Below are 27788 nucleotides of genomic sequence, written 5' to 3' on the forward strand. Positions count from 1 at the left end.
TTATGCATGGTGGAAAGTGTAATGCAGTATGGAAGCGGGGCATAACAATCCATTCAGATGGAATAAATGTTGGTTGGTGCTTGCTACTACTTCTACTACTGCTGCTGAACGCTGTACTCCATGGAATGGACAAAATTTAGAAAAAAATATTTTTAAAGTAAATCTTTTTTCTGTATATTTTTAAAATAAAATTATAAATTTTTTTTTAAATTAAATTCAGCTTAAAAGTTAATGAATGTTCTATGAGATGATTGTGTACTTGTTAACTGAAGTTACATAGTCATTCCTGCAAATGAGAAAACTGAAGTGGTCACTTCATCGAAATTATTATTTCAATGGAGACGCCCAGTACTTCTTGTCATGTTCATTTAATACAAATTGCTTGCAATGGAGACGCCTAGTACTTCTTGTTGAGCAGGTTTCAATTCACATTTAGTAAAAGACAAAGCAAAAGTTTTAAGATTATAGTAGAAGGTTTAAATATAAAAGGAGCAATAATACGCTTTTGAAGAAACCCCTATTTTAAGGTTTTTAAAAAGTTGTAATCGATTAATCTGGATTCTTTGAAAAAGGTTATTTTATTTTTTCAAGTAAGACGGTTTGCAGCGTATTGTCAGGTAGCTTTGAAATTGTTCAAGTAATTTTGTTCGCTCAATTTCCATTAAAAATTATATGATTTTTTATTTACGGCAATATAAGCGACCTCCTCACCTAGTAGTCACCTAGTATTTTGAATGTCCTTTCTGGAGCGCGCCCACTGTGCACACTCTAAAGCACAAACGCAAGGTACCCTTTCTGGCTCCCTTTGATACCACCAGAAAGGTTAGCAGCGAAGCTTTTGTTCTTCTTGTGGTTTTTTGTTCTGGCGATGAAAATTGTGTTTTACGCCGAAGCATCGTGCATGCTCCTCTGTACTTGCCTTTGTCTATTTGACCTTTAATCGCACTTTGTGCTGCGCGTCAAATTGGTAGACACCTTTATACGCGCTCGTTTTTTTTCATTTCAAGCTACCAGAACTTGAAAGGTAAATTGTGTGAATGGGCAAAAATGAAGCGGAAGTTATAAATTAATGTCAGCGATGTCGTCATCACTGATAGGAAAATATTTTATTGTGTTGGTTCTTGGTTCTTGCGGACTTTAATATTCACGTCGCCTAAAAAAACTTTATTTGTACGACTGGGAGCATCAATCAGACCAAATACGTCACCAGACAGCTACCCGACTCCAGTTTTCATTTTTCAAAATATTTTTTTCACCTTCATGCAGTCAGTTGGCAAAAAATTTCAATTTGCATCCAACAATACGAAAAAAGACCTCCAAACAACATACGAGAAACGGATGTTGAACAAGAATGAAGAGAAAAAGATTCCTCTGTCCATAGCAAAGTAAAAATGAAAAGTACGCCTCCTTTTCCCGGAACGCAGTCACCAAACACTTACAAGAAAAAAAAACCCAAAACCAGCAAAAAATCCCTAATGCCTTCTAACTTTGGCGATACATAAAAGAGATCAAGTGGCTGCTGCTATTGCTGCACTGCCCGATAAGCAAATGAGAAGCTAAGCGAGCACGGGGAAAGCTCCAAACGGGGGGGAAAGCAAAAGTAAAACGGTAGAGGAAATACTCACACACACGCGCGCGCCGAATGCCCACAAAAACCTAGATTCGCCTTAAGGGCTTCCGAAAAAAAGCTGTGCGCAAAAGTGTGCGACACCGGCAAGTGCTTCGTGCAAATCGAAATAAATTGATATTTGAAAGCGGAACGATGCACGAAATAGAGTTAGCCGTCGTCTTTTTCGAGTGCGTTTTCGCTCTTTTGCTTTCTTCTTCTGCGGAGTTAGCGCCCGCACACACACACACACACACACGCATACATACTATCACAGTGTGCAAAAGGACGAGCTTTCCCCGACTGTTCCACGGTGGCTGAAGGTATCCGGAGAACAACGCGCGTTAACCTCGCTTTAACCCCTGAAGGTAGGCAATATATAAGAAATTCAGGCGTTGCTTGTGAACAGCAGCAGCAACACCAACAACAAGGACAACAAAAAAGTTCATCTCCACCGAAGCAGCACTTGAGGCATTCATTCCCACAGCACGCGATCTATCCGGGGTTTGGGAACCACTGTCAAGTAGGGCCCTTTCCGTACGTCGAGATGTGCCGCGTGTATTGCTCGAGCACGAGCGAATGGTGACGATATGGAAAATCATTGCCACGTACACCGGATTCCTGCTTTTCTTCATTTTAATGTTGATGCCGGCACCCGGTAAACGAATGTGTTAGGAATTTTAGCAACAATCAGCAACTTTTACGCGCGCTAACGTTTCCTAACCGTGGTACACTTCTTGCTTCGTGCCATAAATCGCAAATTTAGCTTCAAAAATCAAACCCACACCCAAACGCAAGCATTTCCCATATGTTCTCATCAAGTCGGGAGGCCTAACTCGTTCCGATTCTAAGGCATCGCACCAGGAATCTTAGCTTCCCGCTGCTACTGCTGCGCGAAAATGAGTGGGGTGGATTTTAAGGGTGCTTTTGAGAAATGATTTCGGCAAAAGTTTTAACGATGCGTAAAATCAAAAATAGCACTCAAAGACGCGCACACACACACACACACACATACACTATCCGCAGGGAAAGAAACTGGAGTACGCGTGTGAGAAAACCAATTTTGCTTTCGCTCCAACCATCCCCGAGACTCCACGCTGCTGCTGTTTCTTCCCTTTTCCGGGGGAGGAGGCGGCTTTGGAGCTTGTGGCCGCCATTATTGGATTTAATGTGTGAAGCATCATAAAGCTTTATAACAACCCCCGGTCTCGGAATGGGTGAGCTGTGTGTCGGGTTAAGCTTTCCGCCCAAGCAATAATGCTAAAATGAGTATTTAACTGACTTGAAGCGGGAGGTTATCTATTGCAGGCTAATATTGTACGGTGTGGGTTTCGCACACGCCCGGGATAATGTATATAAAACAATAAAATGATTTTTTCCCCAACATAAAAGCATTCAGCGTAGGGTAACAATTTAATTTGGGACACACATACATGGTACTTGTGGAATGGAAGCTTCAATATGCGTCAATTAGAAAAGGAACTCCTCGTAAGCAGGACTGGCAGTTCAGCTTATGGTAAAATTGAGGCAAGGAAAGCCAGGCAAGGAAGGCCAAGACCTTTTAAAGTTGTAGTGGCAAAGAAGACGATCAAGCGATGAGGGTGGACAGATAGAAGAGAGTACCAATTGGGGATTGAAGATCTTCTTAAAGAAAATTTTCACTCACATTCGAAGAAATTGTTTTCTTTTTTTTTCGTTGTTTTGTTTTGTGTTGTAGTGAGCTTTGCAATTGAAATTTCTAACAGTTGTTCTCTGGGATTGTTGCCCAGAGAGAGAAAGAGAAAAAAAAGCTGAACGCTGAAGTAAAGAAAGTACCACAAATAAACGCAAACATGAAACAACGTCTGTAACGAATTGATAAGCATTCGACATGAGGCTTTGCGGAAAAGCTGGCAGGAAAATGAAAAACAAAGCAAAAAATGAAACGAACGCCAAATTAAAACTTTTCTTGCCTTCTTCCACTGCCACTTGAACTTTTGCCTCCGCCGGAGAGCAAAGGTCGCTTTATCTAGCAAATGGCGATGCTTTTTCTGGGGTAGGCTTTTTTGTTGGGGAGTTTTTCTTTTGCGTTTCTATTTCATTTCTTTTTTGCTCTCCTATCGCTTACCTTATCTGGGTGAGAAAGTCTGCAACGTGCGTTCAAAGGCAAATGTTCGCATTCGTTTTCTGTTCTTTTTGGCATTATTTGTTACAGCTCCGCTTCAGGGAGATTGTTTGGTGGAGAGAAGCGTTACACTCGCTAGTGGGTAGGAAACTCTAAATTTCCCAAATCACCGCAAGTGTTCAAAATAGAACACATCCTACGCAGGAGGTATCTATTTTCCGGTTGCGCAGAACCAATGTCTTCATTTTGGCATGATTGTGTGTTGGTCTATGTGAAGCGTTCTGGGAGGTTTTGCTCAGTGTGGCCCCGAGGCAGAAAACGGAACAGTTCCGCTGTTCTCAAATTTCTTCCACTCAATTTCTGACCCTTCTCGACAGCGACACAGCAGCGAGCGCCCACAGTGTACCATGGAGACAGGAAACCACCAACGCCGCAGGCCCTGTGGTCGTTGTTGTTATTGTGGCTTACCGGATTCAGTTACATTCGAGTGTTTTCCGTAGTGCTTAATTATAGTGAAACCCGGCATCCCCGGTTAGGTCCAATGTCCTCTTCCCAAAACCCAACGGACGGTGTTGGGATAGGGTGATAGAAAAATAGCCCCGGCTCCAGTAGCGCGCTAGTCTCCGACCCAGAAAACTCTTCTTTTTTTCTGCTGACTAAAATAGTATTGCAGTGTAACGGACGCTTCTGGTGGATGTTGTTCGGCGAGGCTTTTCGGTAGCAATACGATATCAATGTCCGGAAAATGATAACAATCTCGTGTAGTTAAGTTCGGGTGGTCAAAGATGCTGTATGCCTTTTGCTGGAAACCCTTCTAGAGCACCCTTCGAGAATATAATGGGCGTTGGTTTAGAAGCGAAAGCTTTTAAGGCTAACTGCAGACGGGTTTTCCATTGATGTGTGCTTTAATGTACTGGTTGGAAGAGAAAGCTATCCAGTCTTTGTGCATGAACCGTAAGGCATTCAATACCCAAAGTAAGATGTATGCGATCTTGTAAAAAAAAAAACTTGATGGAATGGAACAAGGTGATTCACCTAAAGTCTTGGTTTTTTAGGAATATTCTTCGTCTTGGCGTAACGACAGTAAGGTTACGTCGGCCATCGAATGGCTTACTAGACTTGTAGTTACCCCGTAGTTAAATTTTCAGTCCTCACTAAAGGGGGACGGTCCGGACGGGATTAGAACCTTGGTCATGCCGTGTTAAGACCGGCGCCACTGTCGCCTACCACCTGACCACTGCGGGCTGTATTAAAAATATTAACAGTAGTAAATAGAATGTAGTTGATTAATGGTGCGCCTATTTTGCTATTATTTCTCTGCTAGTCACAGACCTTGCCCTAATCGTTCCAATTCTTAAAAGTTTATGCCAGTCGTTGTTTATCCTTAAGACTGAAGCTCAGATAAAACTACCAAATGTAGTCGGATTGCATTCATTACCCATCTGTTACGGAATAATATGGAAATGAACGAAATAGTTTCGGCCAAAGTCTGCTTATGTTAAATATTTGTTTGATGGCGCGATTTGAAGTTTCAAAATTACATGAATACTGGACCAGGTTCTTCTTACTGTCTGACTTATTTCTCGTTAGTCAATAGCTTATGGACGTCCAAGGTGATGGCTTAAATCTTATGCATGTTATTATTTTTTTCTTTGCTAAATTTTTCCAAAGACATTAACAAAACTGGCAACACTTCAGAGACTTGCAAACACCTGACGTATCATCACGTCAGGTTTGTAGCTTCCTTTGCCGGCAGGATGTCAATTTTGTTGTTATTATTTTGAGATCTCGTACTTAATATCAAACAGACTGAAGAAGTCTTATTTCATTTTAATTTGACCAAAAGTATTACGGCTCCATCCCTCATTCTCAGTTCTTCTTGAGCTGATTTTATACAAATTTCTCGAGGCATTACTTACTTGTGTTTTTTGCCTTATTGTCGGAGGAATGCTCCGTTTGAAGAAGTCTTTAAGATGTACAGAAAATGTGTGCGATACGCACTTTATTACAATTTATGGAAAACTTCCTGTCAATGATAACTTTCCAAATCCTACATCAAGTTTCGCATAACAGTAAGCACCGATTCGATTAATGTATACAACTCTGTAAAGGTGATGCATAAAATGTCAAAGCACATACGGCATTCGGGCCTTTGAATTGAAAATCAAATCAAACAAGATAACCATCCGCAATTCAACTGGATGTTGCTCCTCCCAAGTGGATCTCAAATGTAAATCGAAATCTGTTGCAAACGTCGTCACTTCCCATTGATGATCCATTGTGGGCAGCTATTTACTTCAATATTTACCACCGCACAGCAATGTGTTTTGAGGTCTCAAAAAAACGGAAAGAAACCAGAAAGACTCTCACCTCCAAACCATCGCATCGTTTGGGTGCAAAAGGGACAAAGTTTCAAAGTTGAACAAGGGGGGTTTTTTGATGAAGGATGGTAAAACGTGCTGGTGACATCCTTCCATCCATCCATCCAGAGCGTGTTTTTTTGCCCATCCCCGAGAATCGATAGGCCAATTTTATTTTAAAACCATAGCTGAAAGGAAAGAGTTTAGCTATGTGCGTCTGTGCGTGATGTATCACTTAGCACCGTGATGGAAGAAACGTCTGAGGCCGACGGGAAAGAAATGCGATTAAGAAGCTTTAATACGATACAGTCGCAAAACCTCTAGCGAGCCCTCCACCTTGCTGCCTTCCGGGAACGTGCATCCTTCCAGTACATCGTACACCAATGTTACCGAGGTTTTCGGATCGACCCCTGTCACTCAAAGAAGCCGGGAAAATGGAAACGATTTGTGCACTGCCGGTTAGCTTCGTAGCCGAACGCTTTGAAGCTGATGAAGTTTCTTCGTTCCACAAATAGTGGAAATGGTACCCATAAATATCACCGCAAATACCCGTCACTGGGGAAGGAAAAAGATCGATTGGATGTTTCCCACCGGTAGGACTTGTTGAGGAAACATGGGTTCCTGACGTTCCCGCTTTTTTTGTGATGGGTGAACTTGTAGGTCCCAACGGAAACACGGACCACAACAAAATGGAATCACCGAAACTAGGGTAAAAAAAACCGACCTGATAAGGTATGCTCAACCTCGGGGGCCGATTATTACGACGTGGGAATCAAATTTCGTCGATCGTCAATATGATTCAATTCACCATTTCGCCACTTGGCAGTTAGCTTGGAGTTATCTCACACACACACACACACACACACACACACACGTTCGTTCGAATCGAATCCAAGCGCTTCGGATTTATCATCATCACTTCCGACGGGGTCAGTGGTCGATGGCTGTGGGCGATGATGGGTTTTTGCCAGTGCCCAATTTTCGATCGTAATTGCATTACGCGCTTAGGACCAAAAAACGAGCAGGCTACGGGAATAGGGGGGCTACGTTACCTTATCGAATCTTTAAATCTAATTAACAAGTGCGGAGTCCGACCTCGGACGTCGAATATCGAGTGCCATCACCTACCTAGAGAAAGCGGGAGAAAGAAATGCGGGAAGAAAAGGAGAGATAGAAAATGTATAATTAGTGGAATGGCTCTACGGTCATGTTACGCTACTAGTGGAGTGATAATTTGGATGTCTCAAAGATCTGCGCTAGAAGTTTATGCGAAAAATCCTAATTGCAACGGGTCACCGATTCTGGCCCCGAGACATAACTGGAGCTAATCAAATTGAACATAAGCAGCACAGAACAGCATAGAATGGGTAAGGAATCGGTTCGATTACGATGTTATAATATCGATGGAAGCGAAAGGGAAAACACAACAAAGTCTGTGGATGAATTAATTCATAGCAGGAAACATTTTCCATCATGCTCAGTCATGATCGCCATCCCAGCGCCACGAGCTCCGCCGGCACCAGGCTAAGTGATTACCAATGGATGGAAATAACTAAGCACAAACGAACGCTTTCAAGGCATCACGTACCAATATTACGCTTTGCCCGACGATGCTCGATGCGCACACTCATTAGAAATTATTCCAACACGCTCGACAGCTGTTTGATCTGGAGAGCGTAAAATTCCAATCGGAAATGTAATCAGCAGCCGTTTTCGGAACGACTTCTAATTTCCATTCCACTTTTCCTGGCGCTCTTTCCAGGTTCGTGCCACAAAGTTTCACAAAACATCGGATATTCATCGTAGCTTCCCAAAACCCTCCAAGTTTCGACAGCTGGAAGCACCGGGAAACGGGACAGCAGTCAGCATCTCGTTGAAACGCTGAAGCTCTGCCCAGCTGCCGTGCCCGAAACTCATTTGAATTCCGAATTACAATTAGACACGCCGAGGCACGCTTACGCGCACGTTCCGTGCAGCAAACCACCAAACAAAAAGAACCTTACCGATCCAAACAAACGGTATCGCAATCCCTGAGCTATTTGTCCGAAGGAGGGAACTGGTGCCCTCTACACTGCCGGTGGTGTCAGCAAACCCATTTGTGGGCAAATCGTTGTAAAATCACTCCACCGACAAAAAGCCAGTGAAGTATGCGGGGAGGACGGCCCCTGGATGCCTTGACTGGTCAAACTATTACACATGGAATGAATCTTCATGCAAATGATGCAACTGCAACAACTGAACGTGAATCGCAGTGGTACAGAAATTAGGAAAACAGCAACGGACATGAAAAATCTCACCGAAGCACAGCAGGAATCCACAGTGGACGTTGGTTGAAAATGCAGACTTGGTATATCTTTCGCAAATGGTTATTGGATTATTTCGAATTTTATGTAAAGAAATGTTTAAGACATTACTAGGACAGATTTTTTAAGACATAAATTTGAATGTTCTTTTCCCAAATCTATAATCCCAGCAAGATGGGAGGAGAAAAATCTGGAGAAAATGAATTTTACGTACAAATCAAACAGGGAAGACTTTAGCAGAAGCTTCAAAAGATCCAATTCAGTAGTTGAATCTGTGACCAATATAATTAACTCCAGCTTCATTTAATTTAATCATAATGAAACATTTACTTTGATGTATCCTTTCGTGAAGTAAATCATTCTTCCAATAGAACTCCTTCATTCATTTGATGTAAAAGTAGTTTGATATTTCCTGGAAAATGTTTTACATTTTTAGCAGGGAAGCTTTCATCCTATCCGAAACATTTATAACGAGCCGTTGTGAATCAAACTCCCACTGTGCAGTTGCACCAGGCCTGGCCGGAGTGACCAACGTGAAGCGAATGCACATTATCAGCCTGAAGGTAGTTTTGCTCGTTTCCTGATTCACTTCGGCCACCGACGAGATGGGAAACAGGAAAAGTCAGCAAAACGCACCGTAGCAGACGCGCCTGTTGTCCGTATTTCCGTTTGCACAAAGGATCGACCAGCCAAGGTGAGAAGGCTAGTTTTGCAGAGGCAGGAGACGGTCACGGTTGTGGTGTCGAGATAAATGTGTACATTATGCGAACACGCCTCGGTGCTACTGGGTTGGGTTGTTCCCGTAGCGATTGTACATTGTACAACCCAAGTTCACTAGCCGTGTGATGCAACACTTTAGTTTGGAGGGAGGACTACATCCTACCCATTCGCCCAGACTTGGCCCGAGCAACCGAAACCGAGATATAGCCAAACGTCGTCTCGGTGTGCGATAGGGCAGTGTCAGCTTGCTGCAGCGTGGCCGATTTCTGTTTTCCGTTTTCCCCGTATCCAACAGCAAACGGCAGTCGATCTACGTCATCGCTACCAAAACCGGAGACTGCCGGGTGCATGCGCCGTACCACAACGAAGCGTATGACGTAGCTTGGCGTGGTTTGGGAGTTTGATAGTTCCACTTGCCAACGCCACGCCGCGACTGCCACGGGCTATTGGGAGAGGGAGTGCAAATCGGGAAAACGCACTCGACCTGCCAGCGCCCGTTTTGGGGCACGATTTAACGTGGCGTGGTGTTCCATCTCTTCTCAAATTATTGGCCGATCCGGGATAGGCGATGGGAATGAATCAACGATTTCCTGATGCGCGTAGGGGCAAAATGATTTCGCGATGGTGGTTTTTGCACCAGCACACACAGCCCACAGCCGACTTGAACATGATGACAAAACAAAACAAAAAACACCTTAAACACACAGATGAAAACACACGCGCGATAACGAGCCTTCGAAAGTTCGATCCGCACGAGTTTTGCAAGTGCCGCAAGGGATCTCCCTTGAATGTATGCAAAAAATATGAAAACTACCACTGCGTATCATGATTAGAAAACAGGAAACGAAGATGTTTCGCAACAAAAATCTGTCTCCCATTACATCCCAAAGGCAGACGAGGGCAAGTTCACGGGGGCTTTTTTTTTTCTTTCCAAGACCGAGAGCCTTGCACAAACAACCGACCCATGATAGGAGTGCCCGCAGGGTACGGATGGGTTTTTCTTCGCTTGCCCGTTACCGTTCAAACCTCATGCGGTGCAGCTGGCCCAGCCAAACGTACTGCTGTGGCCCGGCCACGAGACACATACACACAGCCAGTCAAGGTTTTTCCAGGTCGTCGAAGCTTAATTAGCTTCCGGCAAAGTTAATGAAAGGCGAGCTCCGTCTGATGGATACCGTCGGCCAGGGCGCGGAGGAAGCAGAGCGACAAACGACACAAGCCCTCCGACCGACCGTACCAAGGTCACGCTCATAGGGAGATAAGCTGGGATCGAGTTGTGGTACAATTTTTGTACGATTAGGGTGAATTAAACTATTTTTAAACCTTATGTCTTCGAAGGGGTTTCCTGATAGAAACCCAAGGAATTCTATTAAAGAAAGGAGGCAGTATTATGTGTATGTGTTTTTTGTTTTTTGCTATTGTTGGTTTTACATCCAACAACCGGAAGCTGCGCCGGATGGATCCAGCAGGAGTGTGGGGAGCAAAATATTTGCAAAGCTCTTCAGGAATCAACCTATCGCAATGCGACTAATGCGACAACAAAATAGCTTGGCATTGAGCCCGAACTATGGACAGTACGGTGACAGAATCGAAGGGAAAACAGAGAACATTTCCCATCGTTCGATCTGGCCTGTGGATTCGCTTTTTGGGCGGCTTGTGAGGGGTCGCGTATAGCAGCCGGAATACGCCGCGGTTGTAAAGAAAATGGCACAAGAAATTGGAATAAAAATATAACATATCTTTCCGTACGATTGCATCTATGGTGTGTTTGCTTTGTGTCCTTCGTGGAATAGAATCGCAATTGAATTCTCCAACACGTAAACACACACACACACACACAAACACAAACACAAACACACATGCAATGCACTGAATATTGAGCGATGTTCCATTTACATAAGGATGGGCGTTCCTGGAAGGGCGTTCTGGCCATTGCGAACTAACGAAATTCGAGATAGCGTACAGATAGCACAACTTGAATTCACAAAACATTGGAGCATGAAAAAAAAACTAGATAATGTAGATACCTAATCTCAGACAATTTGGATACCGTTTTTTGCTGTTGTTTGTCCCGCTTGTTGGAAAAGCGTTGTTTGGCAAGCTCTATCGTCTGGGTGAATGATGAAGCGTAAAATAAAAAAAAATATAACAAACTACCTTGCGAAGAAACCGCTCGTTGCAATCCTTGGCCGTACCGCGCCAATGCCGATGGCGGTACCGCGAGTTGCCGAGCTTGGACGAACCCTTCAGCTCAGCCGCCTCGTTCACGACGCGCCGTATCGTTTGGAACCGTGCCCGATTGCACCGGTGCATCGGTTTTAGAACGGCACCGCGTTCCGGTTCCGATTCGGGCCCGGACTTGTTCGGATCGTCCTCATCGTCCACCCACGCACTCAGCACACCCTCGACAAAGTTGTACAGCATCTGAATGTTGGGCTGCAGCGGGGCGGAACCGGACGGTGTTTCCTGCAGCGGTTGGATGAGCTTCCGGTTTTGGCACACCTCGCGCAGCAAATTTTCCCCAAAGTGTACCGTTTTGTGGCGCCGGCGCCGCGAATTCAGCGACGCCGCCGACAGCGACTTTGTCAGCTTGGACCCGTTCGAGCCGGACCCGGACGCGGACGCGGACCGCTTTTTCGACGACTTGAAGGACGAGCGGGGCAGTGAGCAGCGGCTTTCTTCACGCGACAACCGGCCAGCACCGCGCAGTGCCGGTTGCGGTAGCGTTTGGTGTTGTGTTGGTGGTTGCGGCGGGTACATGTAGTTCTCGGCATTTCTTGGCAGTGAGTTGCTCTTCGCCTTGGCGTACGGGGCACCAATGGGGGCACCGATCTGACAGCGCGCATCAGTACAGCGAGGCAGCGAGTTGCACTTGTTGTTACACTCGTAGCACATTGGGCCACACTTGGGCGTGCTCTTCGGGAGCACACGGGGCAACGAGGCACACCGGGGCGTATCGTAGTAGCTGGTGGTGGTGGTGGTGGTGGTGATGGGCGCGGTTGGAGGTATGACACCCTCGCCACCAAACATATAACAGTTCGGATCGTCACACAGTGACATCACCGAACAGCTGGGATCCGCACAGCGCGTCAACGAGGCACTTCGTTCGGCGGCACGGGCATGGGAAGTGCCGTGCGGTATGGAACTCCCTCCACCCTTATGGTATGTTGTCCCCACCGCCATGGAGGACTTGTTGAACTGGTTAATATCGCCGACGGTAGCAGAACGCTGCGTCCGGTGCCGTCGGGAGCGCTCCTTCTTGGCGGACTTGATGGGCGCCTGAGGCACGAATGTCGATGTCGACGGTTGTGGTTGGTGCAGTTGCGAAGCAGGATACTGGAAGTGTTGCTGTTGCTGATGGAGTGGAATCTGTGGCATCGAGTGTTGCCGGACCGTGCTGGCGCTACCAACGTGCTGGGTAGTGGCACGATCGCGCGAATGATAGCGGAAGGTTCGTTCGGGTTTTTGGGGTGCTACGCGTGCTTGCGATTGCGAGTGGATCGGTAGGTCGGACTGTGAGGAGGTCACCACTTCACTAGCCGAGTGGCGTAGTTTGCGCTCCCGGTGCCCATGTTCCGTGCGGACCTCCTTGCGCCGAACGTCCGTGCAGCTGGATTGCGTTGGATCGAAGGTGTGCTTCTTCAGCTGACGCAGCGGGTACTGGATCCAGTCGGTAGCTGTTTGCTTGTGGAAGAACTCCTCGTTTGGACCGAGCGAATGACGCTTTAGCAGTTTGGCTGTCGACGAGCTCGTGCTTGGAATGGGAGCACCAGACGCTGCACCACGTGACGATCGCGATGGATCATAGTGGTGTAGGGTGAGTTCCTCCTTATCCTTGCATTTCTTCGTGGCACTCGTTTCTTCGTTCACCTTGCTGAAGATTTGCTGCTTCTTGAGCCATTCGAGTATATCGTCGCGCGTCAGAGCGATCTCAGCCGGTTGTTGCTGCTGTTGCTGCTGCTGAGGTACACCCCGGTCGGAGGCTCCACCAGACATCTGACGCTGCAGCGGTTTCTTCGTCAACTGCTGCAGCTGCAGCTGAAGCTCTTGCTCTTTCTCATACTTGAGCTGTGCGTTTTTAGCCTTTTGCAGAAATTCGACACTCTTTTTAAGCGGCAAATTTAGCAACCACTCGGAGATGTCAGACTTTAGCAGCTGAAGATCGCTCGGCCCCGACGAGTGCCGCTGATGGCCATTACCAGTCCCACTTTCCTTCCCGTACTCTTCCTCATCCCGCCGAGCAGTGCTAGCATCGACCGAGCGCGAAGAATGTCTCTGCTTGAGGTTGCGATCGAAGAACTCCGTTTTGGAGATGGCTCCGGTAGAGGGTCCGGTGGATGCCGCCGACGGTAGCATCGGTTCGGACTTAGGCTTCCCAAGGTGCCCATTGGCGAGAGGTAGCTGGGCCGGGGCAGCCGCCGGTTTGTTAATGTTCCGTGCGTTCGTCTTGTCGGTGGAGGTGGACTTTTCGATCTCGTACTTGTACTGCTGCAGCTGCTCAATCCACTTGATGTCCGCATTGATCTGCTGCAGGAACTTGATCAGTTCCTCGTTCGTAAGCTCCTGACTTTGGCGCGGCGGCGGCGGTGGTGGGTGCTGTTGTCCAGTCGAGCTCGAGTAGGCGAGCGATTGGGAAGAGTGCTGTTGCTGCAGCGGCTGATGCTGCCTATGGCCGGTGGTGGATGATTTCGACAAGATCCCCTGTAGTGGAGCAGTTCCGATGGCGTTGATGGCGCTGGTGGAGGACGACTGAACGTTGGAGGATGCTAAACTTTGCTGCTTCTGTGGCTTTTGGGCGGCGAGTGCTTTCAGGTCCTGCAGCTTATACTGCGTGTTACAGCGACACACCGGTGTCCGCCCGCTCCCTCCTCCTCCGCTTCCTCCTCCTCCACCACCACCACCATCGTCACCTATGGTGGACTTTTTGGCCGACGCCGTCGTTGTCACGTGGCTGCGGCCGGGCGCTACGGGAGTAATTTGTACGATCACGCAGCAACAGTGTAGCAGTAGGGTGTTGGGTGACTTGCCCGGTGGGTGTTGCTGGTGGTGCTGTTCGCTGTAAACTGCCCGCCCGTTATCAACTGCCGACCCGTTACAGACGGTTGCCGTATCCTGTGGCTGCTGTTGCTGCTGCTGCTGCTGCTGCTGCTGCTGCTGCTGCTGCTGATCCGTGGAGGTGTATTGCTGTAACGCTGCCAGAATGAGCAACGGTTCGGTGCGTAAGGCGGTGTAGTAGCTTTAAACAACGTGCCGCGGTGTAACGTCCCGCGCAAAAGGCCTTCTCGTGCGTGTACTGCGGCTGCCTGCTTACCGTACCGAACGGGAGGGATGGCCGTGTCTGTCCGTACCGTGGCAAAAGGTTCTGCGGGATGATGCAACGGATGCGCGTACGGATGCGGTGTGCGGTTGGGTACGAGAATCTCTTGACTGCCACTGCTGCTCATGTCATAGCACACTTTTGTTAACTGGTTGAACAATCGCACTACACTCGGTTGGGTTCGCCTTCGAAATTTGAGCCACTCACTCCTTAACAAAAACTCCAACAACAACAACCCCAACAGAACACTCACACACATACACACACTCGAGCGCGCGCGCACACACACACACACAAACACACTACAACCTTTTACCAAGCCCGTTTAAAAAAGGCTTTGCATCCTTTTGCAAGGCGCGAAGGTGTGTCGTTGTTATGGGGACACCCTCTTTTTCTTTTTTTTGAGGATAAAGGTGAAGATAGCAGACAATGCAGACACTCACACCACCGGTACGACAACACTTGAGCGTTTGATCCAAAAGGGCATCTTTTTTCATCTAGCACTCACGACGGACAATGGCAACGTCTCGATGGCAAGCGCATTGCAACCGTGACACGTACGAAAATTGAACACTGTCATTAACACCAGCTTTTATCTGTAGCATGCTTCCCACCACCAACGCTAGCGGGTTGATCAGGGTGACCTATGATTACTAGTATTCTACACTTAAAAAAAAAGAAGCCTATATTAATATAACTGCAATCATCACTACATTTGTGGTTCCGAATCACGTTTACTACACACGGCTTGTTGCCTGCCTGCCTTTCGATATTACATTCCCTGGCGTTGTTTGCTGGCTTGACACCCTCTACGTAGACACTTGGTGTGGTGTGGTTTCTATTGTACGCTGCACTCGGAACAGGGTTTGCAGTGCCGTCGTCAGTCACATAATTATCCTTCGTTATCATTCGCCTCGCGGCGAAGCTCTTGGGTTGTCTACAATCGTCAAGGCTACCAACAGACCGCACACCAACAGGCGCGCACTAACCGCAATGCAACGGATTGCACTGGTGGGCTGTCATCGCCGTTAACATCGCCAGCATTCCAAGCACCCTTTTCGGACGCGAAGTGGACAAGGTGACGTTAGCAAAATTGGTGTTTCATTCGGGACGAGCACAATTATGTAAACTGATTATCGCACACAGACACACACTCACAGTGTGAAGGTGCGAACAACAGTGCGTGTACGCCAGTGTGCAGCTGCGTGCGTCTCGCTGTGCGTGTTTGTTGTTTTGTGTTGCAAAACTACACCAAAAGACCCGGGGGTCATCATTATCACGGATGTGAACACTTTGCACGCACTTGTCGCGCAGCAATGTCAACAGCACTGGGGAGCACCTTTTAACATGGTTTTAGTTTTTTAAAAGGGTTTGCCAACTTTACCCAAATAGCGGAGCATTGTGACGATAGCTCTTCATTATATTTTCACACTCACACCCAAAGGGCACACAAGCATTACTGCTTTTTGCACAAGGTATCGCACCAGCTGGAAAAATCCATTCCAGTTCGATTGAAAACCCTTGCCGTTTCGCAAGTGCAATGCAACAAACACAGCACCAGAAAGGCGGACCCCTGGAGGTTTCGTGGTTTTCTCTCTTCGGTGCTGGTTTGTTGATAGCACTAACCGCGGACGCAAACTGTATCGTTGTGAACGTGTGTGAGTGTGTGTTTCTGTGTGTTGTTTGTCGTGCACGCTGTGGCTTTTTTTTTGTGCGCTCTCCTGTGTGTGTCACAATTTTCCGTGGCCTTCACAGGAAGTTTTCAGCATCCGTTGCGCTTCGTCTCGCGAAGATTGGGCGCCCCCGTAGTTGGGTAGCTGCTGTTGCCGTAACACGGCACACTACGTCACTGACTAGCTTTTGCCTAGCACGTCTAAAGCACGGGACGTATTGTGCTGGATTTCTTTCCTACTTGGCACAAAACGATCGAAACACGCATGTAGCAAACGCTTGTTACGGGAGGGCGTGCAAAGAAGAAACACAGACAACACGGCACGGCACTGTACGAACCGATAGCGGAGCTAGAGGGCGATCAAGTTCTTTTTTTTCCTTTCCACTTTCTGTTTGTTGCAGATTTCGTGGAGGGAATCACACCGCGAGGAGTCACAACAGGGCCTGGCTGTCAGCCACACAGTCACAGTTGTGTCTGTGTGTATGTTTTTGTCTGTAGCCTGGCCAGAGAACCGAAAACCGGACAGCGAACCGTGCGTACGGGCTCGTATAGGCTACTGCAGGAGGGCCGCTAGAAAACTAAACGTTTGAAAAAGGTGGTTTTTGGAGAAGTTGATTCACGGTTATGATGACATGACGCCCTTATTCGCTGGAAAAACAAGCTCCCGCTCTTTCTCTCGGCTCTCCTGGAAGGAATCTCTCATCTCACGTTGAGTATCGGCTTTTCTCTCCTTGTTCGATCGCTCACATTTCGCCCCCAGTAACACAGCGGAAAGAGTGCGAGAGCAATAGTAATATCTCTCTGTAAGCTCGCACTCACTAAGCTCTCGGGGACTAAGCGTTGGGCAGCTAGACAGCATCAGCACGACAGCATCTGCTCGTTCTTGAGCTTTTTCGTGCCTTTGTTACGCTCCACTCATCGTTTCGCGACCGATGTGCAACTCACGGGCGCGTATCTTTCGACGAATGTCCTTGCACTCAGATTGTTGGTGACGCTCTCAGTACCGCTCTTGCATTCGTACCGTCTCTCACAGCATTCGACCAAGGTTACTTCGGGACGATATACCTTCGCCGCGGGCTCGTGACGTTTTGTGTCCGGCCTCGTAGGAACGTTCCTTTGCTGTGAGTTTGCAATTTTTATCCCAGAAATTTTATCTCAAACTTGTAACGCATGAAGGTTGCGTGAGTGAGAGCCCGGGCAGCGTGTGAGATTATTGACAGGTTGGTGCTCGCGCGCAAACCGAAAAAAAGAGTTGCAGGGAGAGTGAACGGTGAACGGGCTGAAGCTTTCGAGAGCACGATAGAGATGAAGCTATATTAGGCAATGAGCGGATAACTTTTGATAGAAACATATTGCAAATGTTCGATCTTATCTCGGGTCGTACATACACAAACACATCGACACGCACACAAGAGTTCGAGAGATCAATGACAGGATAGTGGGGTCAGCCGTTTGTTGAGAAGCGAGGTGATTTGATTCGTTTTCTTTCGCTTTTTTTCTGTTGGTGTCCAACATTGCCTGACGGAACGTACCCATCACGTTTTGTAACATGATATTTATTGTCATTTCAGTTCAATCGTTGCAAGCTTTTCTGGTACTCGAATTGCTCGCGTGAAGGAATGGTTTCTTTTCGCAGAATCCCGCTTGAAAATTCAATCTGCAACCTTCTTGCGCGACTTGGTAGAAATAAATTTCCAACGGGGGAAAACATATCCATGCAAGACTGGCATCTCTCTACTGCGCAAAAGCTTGCCTAGTTGTTCGCAAAATAGCACAGACCAGCTTCGGCGCTGGTCTAGGCACTAGCGTCCGTGTGTTGGTGCACACCCGATGGCGCTTACATGGAGTGTTTCGCAAATGCAGCAAATCCAATCCGATGGGAGAAGTTGCATCCATCGAGCTGACAGTTAAGCAGCTTCCAGCCAACAGGCAAATGGACGAAATGGATGGTGTTTGTTCGCGCTTTCAGAAAAGTTAGATGCGATTATGGAACCGTGCAAAGTAGCAGACAGGGAGAGAGATTGATGGAATGTTGCCGTGAAAGGTTTGCATATTGTGACATTTTGTTCATCGTAGCTGTCATCGTTACGAAATAGGTGTGATATTTATCAGTGAGTGATTTATACAGATTCGTAAGGGCGAAACTTTAAAAGTAATCTTAGTTGATAAAAATAGTTAATCACATTCAAAATCACATTTGACAGTTAACACATTATGTGCCTTCATTAAAATTTTGTTTTAATTTTAATAGAACTGCGAGACCTGTGAATACGATATGGAGCTGTAGTACTTGAAGCAAAAAAAAAAAAAAACTGAAAGACCAATGTTATAAATCAAATAAGAAATATTAATCTCTTTCGGGTCATTTATCCTTTTTTGTTCGATTGCTCATGACTGCTCGAAAAATTAACGGAAACTCGGTATTTGATTTCCGATGCTGAGACCTGATTTGTAGTTGGCAGTTAAATTTTCGATTGAACTTTTCTATAGATGTAATAAATGATTGTCTGTAATTTTCGTGATTTATATTTGTCTCATAAGCTCAACGTTTTCCACTTTGTTGATAAGATTATAAAGGCTTCATTTTTTCTTTGTTGTTAAAATTAAATCATTTCATTTGTAGACGGATTTGTAGGAGATTTTAAAAATTCTTAATTTCTTACTTTAACAGCCAAATTGGACGTTTTTATTATACCACCCTGTACCTAATTATACCACGTTTTGGTATAGCTAGTCCTTGTTACATATGATAATTCATGATATGATACAAAACACATCTCGTTTCCACATATCCGAAAGACTTTTACCATCATCAATTATTTAAAGCATTTCAATATTTCATTAAATTGATTCAAAAAGTAAATGACTAATTAATTGTGCAGTGAAAGACCATGCGCCTCCTTCATAGATTGTAGCACAAAATATCAAATTATTATTGCATTCACTAAAATTCATAAAGTCTCTTTTTCGAATGATGTTTATTAAAAGAACAATCAAAAAGCTTTCTATTATATGAAAACATCTCGTTTGTATTGATTTGAAAAAAATAATACTTTACTATCAGACGTGAGCTACCAGGCGTCTCCACCACAAAGAGCTTTTAACGGTACATTGCGTACGCCATTTATAAAAATGATAATGGTTTCTCACTGAGTACCCCAAAAAGGTTATCCCAGCTGCTACATATAGACACAGTTGTGAAATTATTTTTCACAAAACTAAGGACCCATTCAACATTTGTTAGGCCGAATATTGGCACCGTAGTAACCAATTTTTATAGACAGAATCCATCAAAGTTCGCCAGTGATTCACTCTGTTTTGATAGAGCATGTGGTAGTCAGGTCAAACGAGAGCACGACCGGGCGCACCCGACTGTGTCTCGTAAAGTGGCCGAGATTCATCTCGAATCCGCTCACGTGCTTTTGCAGGTGTGTGTTACGATGGTCGCATTATGGTTCGCTGCTGGTGCAGTGCTAGGTAGCAATCACCACCACCAACACCATCAGCACTAAAGCACATGAAGTGAATTTTGGCCACAAACAAAGCGCTCCGAGTAGAGCATCACCCCCAGCACGAACACCAACACAATGACAGATGCAACATGCTCCCCGGTGGTAGATGTTAGTGTCGGAAAAATCACGTGGTTGATATGGTGGTGTACGAAAGCGAAGCACAGCACATTGTATCTGCAAAAGAGCATTGTGTTGTGATGATATAGGGAATTCTGCACACTCTGTTGGTGTTTGTGTGTGTGTGAGTGTGTCTGTGAGACACCCGTGTCAAAGTATCTGTGTACGTACGGAAACCGGAGTAAAAGTACCCTGTGTTTGCGCGTACAATATTTGAGTAATGAGCCTAGTAAGCCTCGGAAAACGTGTGTGAAGAGTTTAAGGACCTGATTTGGCCGACGGTACGGTAACGAAATGATGTCACGACTCCAGCATGACACAGTGCGCATTTTTATCAACTGATTAATTCTTGTGGCTTACGAGAGCATAAAGCAGAAAAACGAACTGCTGTCGTTCCACTGAACCAAGCAATGTGGGTCATAATGGGGGCAGATAAAATTGATTTACTTTTTTGCGGCTTCCTGCTGGCAGTGAACGGCTACGCTGACGGTCGCTCCGGGGATCGTTGACGGTTGCTGAACTGTGCTGCGTTCCCTCAACGCTACGACCGTTGCCTCGAGCGGGAAAAGCTGGCGAACTTTCCGAAGCACTTTTTCATTGTCCTTTCCAATCACCGGAACTCGTGCACGCAAACCAATCACACACACACACACACACTCGCTGCCCGAATACGAGCACTTTTTAACTTCTAGGTCACACACGCACAACACACACTTGGTGGAAAACAATAAATTGACAAAAATGGCAACGCACTGGCAGCAAAACGCTGCGTAGCCTGACGTTTGTGCACAGTTAGTTTTTTTTTTGCAAGGTGATCTTTACACCAGCGACGACGTTTACACGCTTCCGCAAAGCTTCTTGTTCGGTCAAGGAAGCAAAAAAAAAGCACCCACGGAACTAACGCTTACGAATCCGGTTTGCCTGTTGGAAAAGTTGCAAATAACACACCGTGGCGTGTGTTACTACCACGACACTATCGCACGCACATTCACGCACCAATCGCGCGACGCGAAACGGAAGCGGCTCGAGAGGAAATGCGTTTTCGTTTCGTGTCACTGGTATGGCCTCTTGACGGTTCTAAAACACACACTCCAAACAGGAAGGAAGAGAAAAAAATGCATGGGAAACACGGCAAAGAAACAACGACCCACACCAACACCGAACAGAATACGGGTACGAGCGTTCGAATGCCTGTGCGAGGTTTCTCTCGCTCGCCGTCTCTCAACACATTCACACCACCCACACAGAGAGATGAGTTCGCTCGTGTAGCTTCGTTCGATGGCCTCTACTGTTGCTCGCACACAAATTTGCCTGTCCTGTCCGAAAGTGAAACGATCCGTCACGCACACAAAGCCATCCTAAAAGAAGCGCCTACCGTATGCAAAGGCGGGAAAAGAGTGGTGTGGCTCTTATAAGGATGAACGCAACAAAAAAAAATCGTTCTGTTGTGGAAATCATACGAAGAGTTGCTTTTTGTACTTCATTTCATTCCACTGTCACTTCGAAAGCACAATTTCAATCGCATACAAATGATCGCTTTTCTATCGTTTATCTCACGCAAACACACACACACTCTATTGTAATGAGTTTGCTTTGCCGTTTGCAATGCCATCACTTTCACGACCTACATATAAACCGCACGCTCAAAATTGTTCCACGGCCAAGGTAATAATCGGCTGCTTAACTGGGGTACACTAATTGAATTGTTTCCTCTGCGAGCGATGATTTATGATTGGGCTGAGCTAGAACCCACCAGAAAGTGCACCAGCAGCGCCGCGCTTTATCGTAGGCCGTGACCATGCGGACGTTCACCGTTCGGTTTGCACTGGCACGGTCAGCAAACCGTTTCCCGTAGGCTTCCGATCGATCCTGGTCGATGGGTTTTCAGAACGCTTGGAAAGCTTGGATTTGTTAGTGTGTGTATGTTTGCTATATTTATAGGTCTACTATTGCCGTCTCCCAACTCCCTTCATGCCAACGAAAGGCTGACCAACATCATTGGTTCGGCCTGATGGCTAGCGACAATGAGAAAGGACATGTCATCGGCGTTCTATATTTAAACATCTTCGCTTCAAGTGACATCTCCTGTTTGGAGGATGTAGCTTTCTGTGTTTTATAGCACGTGGTTGTGTGTGCGCGTGTTTGTGCTATTGGCTTATGTGCTAAATCAATGCGAGAATCGTAACGTAGACGTGGTGAAGCGTAAAAGTACATGGAGAAGTGATTTTTTTTAACATGATCGTAATAAGGCGAGATAATTAGTAAAGATATAAATCTTTCTAGTGAACGATTTTTAAGCAATTACAGATGGTATTTTGTCATTTTATCTTCTTGCAATGGTTTTCAACCTTTTCATGAGAATAAAACCCTCCAGTATTATGAAAAAGCCTTAAAATGAGGTTAGGTGGCTGATATTCAGCGATTCGTTTTGCTGTAGTTTTTTCAGTAAATAAAATTTAGTTAAAGGTTCTGAAAAAATATTTTGATTAAAACAACGAATCACTTCTATGTTTCTTTTAACCAATCTGTCTAGGCTATAAAAAGGCTATAAAATAAGAAGTTCCATCAATTTTTAGTATAAAATAAAACTTTTAACTAGTAACAATGAGGCGACGTGCCATCATACTTCATACTAAATAAATAATATTTTCACCAGTTTTTGCATCTCATCTTAATTCGTTTCAGCTTAATAATGGATCAATTTTGTGAATCTGTTTTAAAATTATAAATTTTTAATCATTGGTGTCACATAGACACTTTAATTTTTGAATATCACTGTTAAGGTTTCCTTTTAGGATTATTTGCGCTTCATTAAAGAAACTTCTTCCTAAGATGCCATATTCACAAATGGTAGGATTTTTTAGAGCTGTTGATTGCTTCATTTTCAAGCGATGAATTATTAGGTTCGAATTCAATATGGTTTTCATTCTTACTTTTTCATATTCATAAAGAAATGTAGAAGCTTTTTGTTTTGCTTTTTTATGCTCTAATTCCCAACAAACTGTTGGTTTTATAGATTCATACAGTATTGAAATTCACTAATCTGGAAAATTTTAAAAAGTCCTGGTGTGACAAAATACTCTGCATGTATATAGCGTTCCCAAGTTTATAAATTATGATGAAATTTGATTTTCAATAATTTATTTCAATACGCCTCAAAACCGATGCTTCGCTCACTAGCTGTTAAGCAGCACATTTTCTGCATCTCATGCATCAAAGCTTATTGTTGCACCGATTGGGCAAAACAGTCAGTCAACAAATGTCAAATAGCATTCCAAATTTCTACCCAATGTTCCACATTTTCCCTACACAATTAGCTCAACACAAAGAGCTGTCAGTTTTGCTTGGGCGAGTTTTTTTTTCCCGCCCGTAAAAAGAGAGGGAAAAAAGAAAAACTTTGCACAGCTTGCATATCAACCAATACTATCTTGGGCGCATTGTGACGGGTGTCCTACTTTTCGGTTCTACTGCTATGTTGGATCACCGCTATGCTTCTTCGTCTGCTACTCCTTCCTTCCGCGTGTTACTTTGCATCCACCGAATGCAGCGAGCTAAAAGCGTTGCAACTATTGTGTGCATGCAACAATGCAACCGAGAGCCAATTCGCTCATAAACACCAGGCAGGCACTGTAGCTGCTATGTTGCCGTACGTACGGCTGCTGGAGAGTTGTTTGCCCGTATTATCCTATTCTCGAACCATTTCGCTCACTTTCTCTCTTGCTGGAGCGCCACGCACCGATGCAAACCACAACAAACTAGCCCGGTGAACTCGTTCGAGTCTCGCGATCTCTGCATCGTTGCTAGGATACACTCGCAGGACTGTTACGAGTGCTGCGCGAACCGTAACGAGCTGTCATTTCAGTTATTTTAAAACGATCACCGTACCATGGAACGAGGAAGGGTAAGGTACTGCACAATCTGGACAAAGGACAAAAGATATGGACAGGGAAGACGGAACTGCCAGGGTCCATGCGTCAACTCCATGCGAGAGATGATTTCTCTCGTGCACTTGCAACAGAAACCCGATGAAACGCCATAGGGAGGCCCCGACCAGCGGAAGGGGCTCGGCTGTTGCATCATCATTGCTAACACAATGCAACTGCACTATATTTAGCTCTCGTTTCACAAATTGACACCGATCATCGGGCCTTCGGGTGGCACGAGGCACGTCGAGATGGCGGGCAAGGAAAACGATGATGCACATTTTTCTCTCATTACTTCGAGATCGGTTACGAAACGGCTGATGGAATCGAGAAACGATTTGCACGTCGGGGGTTTGGATGGAACCGGAAGGGGTTTAAGAGGGTGCAAATGATGGATCGAGTCGAACTATCGTTCACGTGTTTCACGGATTTTCCAGGAACCACCAAGCAAGCATCAATCAGATGATTGATTGCTTTCGAATGGCTTCGGTGTGCAGCAAAAGTAATAATCAGCGCTCCTTGCTGCTTACGGAGCGTTAGGTGAGGAGTCACGAGGTTGTGCTTTGAGGAAAATTATTAACTGTGAATGATTTGTTTACTAAGCAAAAGCATTGAGTTTTGAATGATGTTTAAAGAGCAGTGTAAACGATAGAAGAATTGGGTTTTTGAGTATTTCCTTATCCGCCATCAGATTTGGTATTGTAAAATGTATTATGAATTTCATATATTTTGTTCATTTATATTAAATAACGTTGAATTTTACCAGTGAAGGTTTCTACAATATGTTATCAAGTTTTCAATATAAACTTAAAATTGAACATAGAAGCTTCAAGCAGACGGTTTTAAGAAAATGAGAATAATAGGGTAAATAATCAGTGCCAAAAGCCTAGAAAGAACTAAAGATGAGAAAAATAAAAAAAAACCTATAAATTTTAAAACGTTGATTGATTCAAAAATAATATCACATAATAGTTAGAATTTGATACATAGTTGGAAAGTTTGTTTTTAGCGTGCATTTGAAGCATTCTGTCGAACATAAAAATTCAAACGGAATGTCCCAAATTGCACCGATAAAACTAGCACAAAGATCCTATTTAATATAAGAAAAAGGGCTAATTTGGGGGGTTGGCCGGCTTTGACCAACAAGGGTCGTTAAGCTAAGAAGAAGAATAAGGGGTAAATATTCCATATGCTTTTGGTTTGTACTATATATTGTCCTTGTGCGACAATCCTTCAGATTTTAAACAGCAAAATTATAAAAACGGGAAGTAAATTTTGTCAGTCTTATTCCTTACGAAGTAAAACTCGAGCCCCAAGGCGCGCAAGTCATACTTAATTTGAGCTGAAACCTTCCGAATCATGGATATGTTGCTCGTAAAATAGTATCATCCAATTTCTCAGCATATAATCACAATCATAGACAACCGAGAGCCACTCGATATCGTTCGCAAGCTCTCGTAGCACAGTAAAACCAATGATTGATTATAAACATTTCACAACTTGCCAAATCTAAAAACCCCGGTTAGCGCATCGGATTACCCTGCGGCAAAGGATTCCATTTTCATCATACTCGACGAAGTCAAGTGCAAATAGCAATAGAGGGAAACAGTAGGAGGAGTTACGCCAGGATATTCAAAAAACAATTGCCCAAAGCACAGCTGTCACAATTTAACCTGCACCAGTTCATCAAAGTCAGATTTTGGTTCGCTCGGGTTGGGATGTTTTTACCACAGAGAGGAAAAAAAACACACAAACATACACACACACAAAAAACAAAAGTGTCATCAGTGCAATTCATTCTGTAACGCGATGAAGCGTAACCACATCCGGTTCTATTGGACGCTAAAGCCCGTAGCCCGGTTGGTATTGATGCTTTTAAATCCACTGTTAACTTCGAGAGGGTGGTGGAATCCAATCCAGCAAGGACAAAGGTTGTCATCCGCTTTTGGGGTTGAACCACTACACAAACTGCGCTCCCATCCGTCCGACGGGAAACCAATTTAAAAACAAACACGGTTGTGCAATAACAATGGAACAATATTGCGACGCATTCGGAGAAAAAGCTCGTGCTTTTTTTTTTTTTTTGTTGGATATTTTCGATGAAAAGTTCCACCAAAAACAAAGCAAAAACTAACGACTCCACCCATTTCAACTACTACAATAGTGGATAAGAGCAAAAGTTACCGTGGGTTTCACAATGAAATATTGCCATCAATAAAAGTGCACTGATGGTGAATGCAGCTGCAGTCTGTTATGGCGTATGTGTGTGTGTGTGTGTGTGTGTTTGTTCCCACCTCCCTTTACATAGATATTATTCATTGTTGCGGTGGCACCTCAATCGGTTGAGTGCAATTGTTTCTGCGTTTCTAATTTCCCACTGCACAATTTGGGCGGGTCGGATTGGGGCCCCAACGCAGATCCAACAGTTTATGCGAGCTTTTCGCACCACTTTAGGGTTTGTGAAGCGGTTAGAAAAAAAAAAACTGTCCAAAATGGTAAACAAAACAACACACGACAACATTGCCAAAGCTTAATCTCGCACACGCGTTTGGTCAAAATGAAAATGCTGCTACCCTTCATGATAAGTGGTGCAGGATGCGTATGGCGAATGCCGTACCAATCCGAATGGATTTGTTAGGACCGTGTTTGTATTTGTGCAAATATTGAAGATAGCAATTCAGAGAGCAAATATGATTCGAAAAGCTACCGAACGAGCGCACAGGCGGGTGTTCCGTGTGCCGAGGTGGTTATAAAATACATTTGAACAGATATATTGTTCCATTCGGCTTGGTTTGGTTTGCCTCTCGAGCACATTTCAAGCAGCAAGTGCTTTTTAAGGGTGAAACGCTTTTCCCACGTACGTGTTTCAGCCTACCGACGAGATCCACTTCATTATCTTTGTTTTTTTTTTGTTAAATTTTGCGATAGAAATGCGAGCGCAATTGTTGGACCACAACCCGACTAATGGTTTCACGAAAGCAATTTGAATCTGCGGTCAATTATGTGTTGTTATTTGGCTGGCCTCGATTTCCACAGCTTCCGTTTTGGGGGGGGTTTTGATGTGTGGCCAAAAACTTAACTGCCAAACCGTGGAGACACACACACACATACACACATACACGCGCACTCAACGCGCGAGCAGGATGGGAGTAGGCCCGGAAAGGATTATAAATTAATTATCTTAAAATCAACATCCAACGAGCCGCGTATCCTCGACAACACACGCCGAGCCTTCCATCATCTCCACATCATCAAACGGTGCGTGCTTCCGTCATCGGGGCCAATCGATGAAACTGTTTCCCCCCGGCTCCAATTGCTCCCTTGCCAACAGTAACCGCACTTCCGAAAGCAATAGCTGGTGTGGAATAATTTTAGAACTCCTCCCAGCTCCGGCTCAAACAATCAACGGCTTTTTTAAGCTGCGATTACGCAACCAACTGAGCCTTGGTCGAATCGATAAACGCTATCTATAGCCACTGCTTCTCTGGGCTAAAAGTGGTTCTTTGCACGCTACCTTTATAGCGCTGTCATCTGTCTTCGGAAGGGATATTGCTTCCAGGAAGGACACGCACCGTGTTTTTGTTTTACGTGTATGGTTCGGTAAATAATGATGCATTGAGATAGAATTTTTAGTAAGAAAGATGGTTAAGACTATCTAGTATGAACAAAATCATAGCAAACAACCTTTTACTTTAATAGGACCATTGCATATCGAGTTTTAACCAAACACTTGAGGAATGATTTTTTTTGTTTCTGATAACCTTTTACTTGGGGATTTTAACTTGTATTTTTCATTAGTAACTATATCTTTCTCTATGCATTCGTTGTGAGCATGAAGTTCATTATCCCTATGGATCAGATCAATCAGGGAGTTCGTACAATGAGTCCTTCATGCCATCCAAATATGATCTCATGACTGCGGCAATGCATAGGATGCTGGAACGCATCATGGATATTCGGCATAATTTTCGGGATAATTTTGACAGTTACATTTTTGTTTATAATTCGTGATGGAGTTGGCATAGGAAAACAAGCAATACGTCATTCGACAGCTAAAAGTGTACGGAACAAGCAGCGAAAACATCTCGTGATAAAAAAATGCCAAAAAAGAGTACATTGTGGAAGCGGATCACATGCATCATGATGATCCGCGC

General features: G+C 45.0%; 2 protein-coding genes across 5 annotated transcripts in view; one reads left to right on the plus strand and one right to left on the minus strand.

Annotated features, from left to right (window-relative positions):
- LOC126560898 (uncharacterized) overlaps positions 1-27788 on the plus strand; it is a 502800-nt gene that overhangs the window by 182648 nt on the left and 292364 nt on the right. The window lies entirely within an intron of this gene.
- The window catches only part of LOC126561296 (protein still life, isoform SIF type 1), an 87732-nt gene that overhangs the window by 36394 nt on the left and 23550 nt on the right, over positions 1-27788 (minus strand). Inside the window, exon 1 of one of the 4 annotated variants that reach the window (XM_050217343.1) lies at positions 11251-12076. The exons of the other annotated variants lie outside the window; for them this stretch is intronic. Within the exon in view, the coding sequence (XP_050073300.1) occupies positions 11251-11988 (738 nt within the window). The 5' untranslated portion in view covers positions 11989-12076. Of the gene's footprint in view, positions 1-11250; positions 12077-27788 lie in introns of those variants that run through there. 4 annotated transcript variants of the gene reach the window in all.

The sequence above is a fragment of the Anopheles maculipalpis genome, chromosome 3RL (assembly GCF_943734695.1).
Source record: "Anopheles maculipalpis chromosome 3RL, idAnoMacuDA_375_x, whole genome shotgun sequence".
NCBI classification, from domain to species: domain Eukaryota; kingdom Metazoa; phylum Arthropoda; class Insecta; order Diptera; family Culicidae; genus Anopheles; species Anopheles maculipalpis.